The sequence below is a fragment of the Octodon degus genome, unplaced genomic scaffold, assembly GCF_000260255.1.
Source record: "Octodon degus isolate 3935 unplaced genomic scaffold, OctDeg1.0 scaffold00153, whole genome shotgun sequence".
In the NCBI taxonomy this organism is placed as follows: domain Eukaryota; kingdom Metazoa; phylum Chordata; class Mammalia; order Rodentia; family Octodontidae; genus Octodon; species Octodon degus.
The window spans coordinates 2,235,476-2,243,651 of record NW_004524729.1 but is presented as its reverse complement, the minus strand read 5'-3'; the positions used below and the strand labels follow the sequence as shown (position 1 = coordinate 2,243,651).

The following is an 8,176-nucleotide window of genomic DNA, read 5'->3' as shown; positions in this document are numbered from 1 at the left end:
AGTTACATTCTGTTAATGAATAGAATGATTTGTTCTAATGGTGTTTGTAAATAGGATCTCAAATCCGCATCTTGTACAGCAAGTAACCACTAAGAAGAATATATGCAATGTATTATTTGTTGAAAAATAAAAAAAAAATAAAAACAAAACAAAAAGAAAAAAAAAAAAAGAGTGTTGCCACAGCTTGCGCTCAGCTTCCGTGCAGGACTGCGCTCCTTTCCGCATGTGTCGCCCGCGCCCTGCCTGTCCCTAGCAGTCGTCAGTGCTTTATTGATACTGTAGATCTGTGTGAACTTAGCTGGGTGATAAGGTTTATCCAGTGTCCTGGACATGTAGCGGTTCTGTCAGAATAGCCGCCTTTCACACTGTGTCTGCCTGCTGTGAACACACATCTGTGCTTGGTTTTGGTGGTTTTTAAACTCATTTTTTCGCAGTCAGTGAACAACTCTGTAAGGTGCTTACAGTATTTTCCAGGAAAAATAGGAAGGAATAGCAGTCTTTTGGAGCCTTTCATATTTCTTTTTTCCTAGTTATAGATAATCAAGTGATTCTTAATTTTTATGATCTTGCATAAATTAGTATAACATTTTTGATCATGTACATTATTATTGAGAAAAAGGTTCCTCTTGTTTATCTCCGTGATTGATTAACCTAGTTGAGTGGAACATGTCCTTCATGGACATGGAAGCTGTCAGTGTCTTCATCTATCTCCATTAAAAAAATGTATGTATCTATGTATGTGCATATGTTTATACAAACATAAAAATCTTGTCTTAATATATGTGCCAATGGCAGTACGTGCATTGTAGCATTAGTGTGGGATTCTTTCAGTCTCTGAGAGCATTAATGTGGTTGTAAGTAAACACTCTTTCTTTTGTAATCAGGGACTGTATGTAACAACATTTAAATAAAGATGTTCATTATTGTCAAAATCAAAATACTCACTGTACTAATAACAGTTCCAACAGAGAGCCATATTAGGAAAATTAAGGGGCTGCAACGATGCAGAGGAAGTTGTTAGAGGCCTTTGTACAATTAGTTCACTGTCAATTGTGAAATTTTAAATTTCCTCTAACTCTCGCACTACATATATACATTAGTTTTTTTGTTTGGTTGGGTTTTTTTTTTGTTGTTGTTGTTCTTTTTTTTAGTGAAATGATGCTGTGTCTTTTTATTAAGGCTTATGTTTACTGTTGGCCCAAGACTTTGGAAAAACTCTGTTTTCCTAAACATACCACTGATCATTTGTGGCTCAGTGGAATAAGCGCTTCCCTGGCAAGCGCAAGGGCCTGAGTTCAATCCCCGGTTCCACACACAAAACAAAAACCCCAAAGCCTTTATTGAAAACTTTGCTTGTATTGTTTTTCAAAACATATAAGGATAAATCAATAAATGAAAAGCATGAACTATTAAGAGACTCTGACTAATGGTTTATTGTATAAAAATTAAAATAAAAATCAAGTTAATACTTTAAAAAAAAAAACAAATTAAAGAATGTTGATTCTCTCTTAGCTTTTGAGGCCAGCAGAAAGGAAGCCAGGATATGTAGGCAGGAGTTTGAACAGGTGAAGAAGAGGAGGTGCGACCTTTTCAGCCAGTGCTTTGAGCACGTCTCCGTCTCAATTGATCACATCTACAAGAAGCTCTGCAGGAACAACAGCGCCCAAGTAAGTCCCACTGGCGTACGGAGCCCTTGCTGGTGCTTTTCCTCCCCCGACCCAGACAGCGCTGTTGTCTGTGATGTAACTAAATGCCGCCCTTGCTGGGGGACTCTTCAGGGCCGGCTGCGCACCCAGCGCCCTGTGTTTTCTTCCCACTCGAGGCCGCACTCCCGGCCGGCCCCTGTCAGCGCCGCCCTGGGCCTGCTTTCCCCCTGGAAGCAAGTGTGTAGACCGTTGGCTTTCCAGGTTCCTTCAGTGCTGAGCCGCTGCTGTCTGGCACTCATCAATCCAGCTTTGGGAGGGTCTGTGTGGGGATCTTGGGAACCAGCTGACCCGGAGAAGCGGGAGCTGAAGGCACAGGCCAAGTGCAGGTGGCTTGCGCCTCCCGGCTCTGCTTTGAGTGCCGGAGCAAACACTCATGGACTGGGTGGAAAGTCGTGGACCAGGGACGTGGACCCCTCCCTGTCTGTACTCGGTTCCTACTCTTTCCTCACTGAGCTGATCCTTGATAAACTTTCTAGCATGTCACTGAAATTACATCTGTTGAGTAAAGTAAGATAAAGTTAGCCCATTCAGACAAGGGCGAGCTGAGGAAGACAGCCCTGGCCCCGGGTGCGTGCAGCGCTCTGTTCCTCCCCTAGCCAGACAGCCCTGTTGTCTGTGCCTAAGCGCAGTCAGCACCTGATTCACAGGCATTGGTGCTTTCCCATTCAAACTGAGGACTCAAGCAGGAGAATATTTTGCATTTAATATTGGCACCAGGGGTTGAAATGTACTAGTGTTTTCTGCTATTTCTAAATAAATATCACATGTTTCAGGCATTTCTTAGCCCAGAGAACCCTGAAGAGCCTTACTTGGAGGGAATCAGCTATAACTGCGTGGCCCCGGGCAAGCGGTTCATGCCCATGGACAACCTTTCCGGGGGAGAAAAGTGCGTGGCGGCCCTGGCCCTCCTGTTCGCGGTGCACAGGTGGGTGAGGCCCGCGGCCAGCCGAACCTCAAGGGCTCTCTGCACAACAGCTGGAGCTGTTCATGTTTCTCAGTTCTTAACAAATACATGCAAAACCATTGGCTTTAGCCACAGAATGCAAGTTCACACCACATCGTATATATATATTTTTAATTTCCCCTCACTTTTTTTTTTTACTTATTTATTTGTTTATTTGATACATCACCATGCCTGGTTAGGTGGCAGGCACGGCATAGATAGCCCCAGAAAAAAAATTTTTGATGACCAAATATAACAGAGATTTCCAAAAATAGTAAAGAAGAAAATCCAACTTGCATTATTTTCTTAGTCTCTGCTCAGAAGATGTTAAAGGTGAAGTATTTTGCTTAAAGCCTTTAACTGCATCTCTTTGGCACTGTTTCTTTGTAATGTAAATTAAGAACAAAAGAGAGCTAAAGTTACCTCAACAGTGTCAACATTGAAAGCCACAGGCCAGGTGGCCTCCCTGTCCTGCTCCGAAAGCTGAGGGAACTGAGCCCGGGACCCTGCCCGCTGCTTTTTATTGGTCTCAACTAGGAAAGGGGAGCCCCCTCCCCCAGAAGAGGAGCAGCTGGGAGGGCAGCACTGGAGTGAGGAGACTGGGATGAGGTGGGTGTACCCGTTTGCTCAGGTGGTATTAAAACCTGCGCACAGGCTGCTGTGGGCACCAGGGAGCGCTCTGTGCACAGAGCAGAATGCCCACCTCAGTTGTTTCATTTTAGTTGAGAAAGACGGTAAGGTTCACTGGTGACTCACTCTGAAAACATTCAGAGGTGACAAGAGAGCTGAGAAGGGGCTGGAGCCCTGGCACTGGGTCTACAGTATTGCAGAGTCTCTGAGGAGGCCAGTTGGAGAAGTTTGCATTCTCAAAGACTTGGAGTAATTAGAGGAGCAGGGCACATGGACAGCTAAGGAGGAGTGGCAAGTACGTGGCCCTGAGGCCAGAGCGAGTGGGTGCGTGGAGAGGGCGCATGGGCAGGCACAGGACTGGGAGTTACTGCAACAGCAGGGAGACAGCGACGGGCTGGAGGTGGTGAAGAGCTGCAGGTTGCTGACAGCACGTGGACTATAAAGTCAGGAAATTCTGGGTGCAGCCTCAAAAAGTAGAGATGAGAGGTGTCAGTAACTGAGACTTGGAGGGGCAGTGATGGGAATGAGGGCCTCGTTGGTGCAGGTCAGGAGCTGCTCAGCAGAGTGAGGCAAGGCCCAGAGGCCCTGCAGTGGTGAGGAGGCAGGCCGTGGAGGGCAGGAAGACCAACAGGTCCCAGCAGGTCTCGGGCGGACATGACGAGCCCACCTGGGTATGGAGCACATAGGCCAGGCCTGGTGAGCAGGGACTCAGCGGTGCAGAGGTCACCAGCAGCCAGACAGGTCTCCCCAGGATGCATCTTGCTCATCTGAATACTGTTCATCTTCTCTTAAGTCTTGCAAAACAGAACAGTGGGCTGTGACTTACTAGGGTATCTTTTTTTTCCAGTTTCCGGCCTGCACCGTTCTTTGTTCTAGATGAAGTGGATGCAGCCTTGGACAATACTAACATTGGCAAAGTAAGTTGCTTTCTGCTCTTTCAATCTGATGTCAATAATTCCAGATTCATGGTGTGGTCAGAGTGCAGTGCCTTACTTAACACAGGGCGGGGGGCCACAGGAATGGCTCGTTAAAGTCAGCTTTTGTTGTTGCTGTTGTTTCTTTGGTGGAACTGGGGATTGAACGCAGACCCTTGCACTTGCCAGGGGCGCGCTTTGTTGTTGTCGTTGTTAATTGTACTACTCAGGCTCAGAGCGAAGTACTTGTAACATCCCACCTGCGATTTAGGGAACCCGGCCCCAGGGGCCAGGGAGCAGCTCTGGACAGGCAGACCCATGTGGTTTTGTGGGCCAAGGGAGCGTGTAAATAAAATTCCAGAGGAACTGAAGTTCCAAATCGGACCTCCCCATGCCATCCAGACGTGTGCAATCTTTGCTGCACTGTGCCAGTTCTGTTCGCATTGCTGGAGAGGCCAGAACAAAGGACGCAGTTTCGCTCTGAGAATGAGTTAGCTCCAAGGTGGGTGGATTCATCTGCGGGGCAGGCTTCAGGGGTGCTCTCAGCCCAGACCAAACTGGAAGAGAAGGCACCGCGAAGGTTCCGGAGGTAGTTTACTATACCAGAGAGCTGGACTGGGTCTCCCCCAGAAAGTCAGCCCCCCTGGTAGGGTCTTTACTTGAACTCATGACCTCATGCTTGCCAGGCAAGCCTTGTGCCTGCTACGTATATTCCCAGCCCGTTGGATCTTTTATAGGGAAAGCAAGGGGAAAGGTACAAAGGCAGATTTGGCACATTAGGATTGGAGCGCTGGGTGACATCTTGGGTGGCTAAGGGAGTTTAAACATTACAGGTTACATCATAAGGCCATCATTCACCTAGCGTGGGTTCTACGGAGGAGGAAATGTCCTGTTACATTTTAAGTTACATTGCAAGGTCATCAGTCATACAAAGACAGTAAAGACGGTTTTCGCAGGGGGAGGCGTGTTCTGTTATCAGGCCTGCGGACATACATGCTTGGTCTTGGCCGGCAGCCTAGACAGGCTTTATTTAAAATTTTAACTTCCCCCTTCAGTGACATGGGTCAGCCTGGGATGTGGGAGAGCAGACCTGCAGAGCCCCGTGGCTGCCGGAGCTGCGTCAGGCTCGTCTCCAGAGTTGCTACACTTGCGTTCCGGGCTGCACACGGGAAGCCGCTCTATCCGCGCCTGCAGATTCCTTTCTCTGTACGTGTACACATGGTGCCTGGCTTTCAACCTGGCCCTGTGAGCAGGCCAATGAGCGCCCCTTGAGATGTTTGCAGACATGGGTGCTGCCAGGCAGCTCAGAGCCTGTGTAGCGCATCTCCCCAGTGCCTCAGCTCCTGTGGTGCCCAGGCCAGATGGCAGTGCAGTGGAGCTGCGGTGAGGTGGCTCCTAGGGGCATGGCAGTGTCTCTCAGCACTTCCTGGTATCTCTCTGGGCCTCCGTTCTTAACATGCTACACAATACACAACACCTCAGCTCCCAGCCAGAGTCTGCAGAGGCTTCACAGTGTCCAGAGGAAAAAACACAGGGACAGAGCCTTGCCTCAGTCTCTTGGGCCAGCTGCCCGCCACCTCCGCTCACCGGATGTCGGGCTGGCTCCTCAGCTCTGCACTCCTGTGCATGCTTAGTTGCACAGTGTCCACATTCTAGAGTGTAAGTCTCACACGCCTACAGCGTGCAGCCTGCGTAGCAGAGCCTCAGAATTCCCATGATGCCTTGGAGATCATCACCGTGCTGAGTGCAGGTAGTGGGCAGCTCTGAGCAGCAGGCAGCCATCCACCTTTGCAGCTGCTGGCTGTGGGAAGAGTGGCAGAGGATTCTCCGGGCTCCAGTCTGGGAGCTTTCCAGCTGCACTGTGGAGGCCCACTGCCCTGGGCCAGTGGTGAGCTGTTCAACATAGTGGGAGCCGGGGAGCAGAGAGGGAGGGGCCAGGGCCCTGGCAGTGACCTGGCTCCCGGAGACATGCTGCTGCTGCTGAAGGATTCCCTCACCTCCTGTGGATTTCGCATCCAAACCCTACAAGCTCTCCTTTTCTGCCACTGCCCCAGGACTCGGTCCTGAATCAGAGTGGCTGCCAGCATGGCCTCTGATGCAGGAGCTCTGTGAGTTCAGCCTCGTAGCCAAGAACGTCTCCCTGTCCCATCCCTCACCTGAAGCTGCCCTGCTTCCTAGCTCTGCCTCAGCTGCTGGATAGTCGCAGCCAAGGCCACAGCGCAATCTAGGGTGTACAGCAACACCTGTTAGACTGTGGTGCTCGCTTTCCTGGGTGTTCCTGGTCAGTCTCCGTGTGTGAGCAGTGTATTCACCAGGACTCTTTTACCAGAGTGCTTTGTTGTTCATTGCCTGGGAACTGAGCTACAGAAGCAGAGGCCACTCCCAGAAGAACCGGCTATGGCCGTGAATACCTCAGGCCTGCCTTTCCTTTCGTCAGGCTCTGGCTTGCACCTTGCACCGCAGGCGCTGAAAGCTCAGACACCCACCTCCGACGCCTTCGCAGCTCCTGCACACCCTTGCAGCCAATGCCCCCCTTGGTATCTCAGGTTACAGCCATACCCTTAACACGCTCACAGACTGAGGTGGAGCTGGGGGTAGAGCAGGGCTGGCTTCCACCCCCAGCGCCCATGCGGAATTGTGCTCACACTCTGATCGAAGGATTCATGGATCTTTCTTCATCTTTTTTTTCCTTCCTGTATTTAAGACAGGGTCTGCAGGGTCTCACTACTAGATCAAACTCATAGTGGTTCTCCTGTTTTCAGCCTCTCCAAGTGCTGGGATTACAGGTGCGTGCCACCACGCCCAGTCTCAATAGCCATCTCAGTGTGCCCCGTGGGTGCGGCTGGCACAGCACTCCAGGGATCAAACCCGGACCTTTGCATTTTGCCTAATCAGGTGCCCTCACCTCTTACTGGAGAAACCCTGCAGTGCTGCAGTGGGGGGGCACTTGCTGAGGACTGGAAAGGCAAGCAAGTGCTCCTCTGCCCAGAGGGGGCAGAACCACTGCCCCCAAAGCCCCGGCAGGCCCTTCCCCTGGTGAGCCCTGTGCTTTTTATTCCCTGCCAGGTCTCCAGTTACATCAGAGAGCAGACTCAAGAACAGTTACAGATGATCATTATCTCTCTAAAAGAAGAGCTCTATTCCAGAGCCGATGCCCTGATCGGCGTCTACCCAGAGGTAAAGGGCGCTCTGGGGGGGAGGGGGGGGTCCGGGAAGGGAGGGCGTGCGGAGCCTCCGTGCGCCAGCCAGCCTCAGCCGCCCAGCTTCCCTGCTTCTCCTGGCAGCAGATGAGGCGGATCTGCACACTGCTGGCTGGGTGCAGGTGATCAACACAGCCCAAGTCCTATTTTGAGTGAGAGTAGCTACTTGGGTATTTGTCTGTAATAGTACACAGGTAATGAAGAGAAATGTCAAGTGAAAGAAGCAAGTTAAAAACTGCAGAGCAATAGCTCAGCAGACTAAGCGCCTGCTTTGGCACGCGCAGGGACCAAGGTTCGATCCCCAGTACTGCATGCCACTCCTGTCTGGCCCCACCCTTGGGCGCGCTGTTGACCGAGTCTGGGTGTTGTGGTGTGCACCTATAATCCCAGCGCTGGGGAGGCTGGAAACAGGATCACTACGAGTTGGAGCTGTATAGTGAGACCCTGTACCAAATACATTAAAATGGAAAAAAAAAAAGGCAGAGCAGAATGAGAATTTTGTAAAATAGTGCACATTAATACACAGAAGTTAATACTGTACTTCGTGTTTCTGTAATGTCTGAATATTTTAAGCAGAATCAAATGCACTGAATCACTATCTCTGAGGAAAACCAAAGGCATCCACTGGAAGCTCCCAGTGGTACAGGGCTGTACACGTGGAACACACCTCAAGCTGTTCAGGTCGACCCCAGCAAACCATGCGTGGAGCAACTATTTCAAGACCTTTGGCCTTTACCTAGTTAGGTTTTATTTCCTGAGCTTTCCTTTAAGCTAAGAGATAAT

At 50.1% G+C, this 8,176-nt stretch overlaps 1 protein-coding gene across 1 annotated transcript in view; it reads left to right on the top strand.

Annotated features, from left to right (window-relative positions):
- Smc1b (structural maintenance of chromosomes 1B) overlaps nucleotides 1–8,176 on the top strand; it is a 73,169-nt gene that overhangs the window by 64,340 nt on the left and 653 nt on the right. The window contains exons 21-24 of the mRNA XM_004642456.2: nucleotides 1,513–1,667; nucleotides 2,480–2,631; nucleotides 4,127–4,196; nucleotides 7,260–7,370. Of these exons, the coding sequence (XP_004642513.1) occupies nucleotides 1,513–1,667; nucleotides 2,480–2,631; nucleotides 4,127–4,196; nucleotides 7,260–7,370 (488 nt within the window). The remainder of the gene's footprint in view (nucleotides 1–1,512; nucleotides 1,668–2,479; nucleotides 2,632–4,126; nucleotides 4,197–7,259; nucleotides 7,371–8,176) is intronic.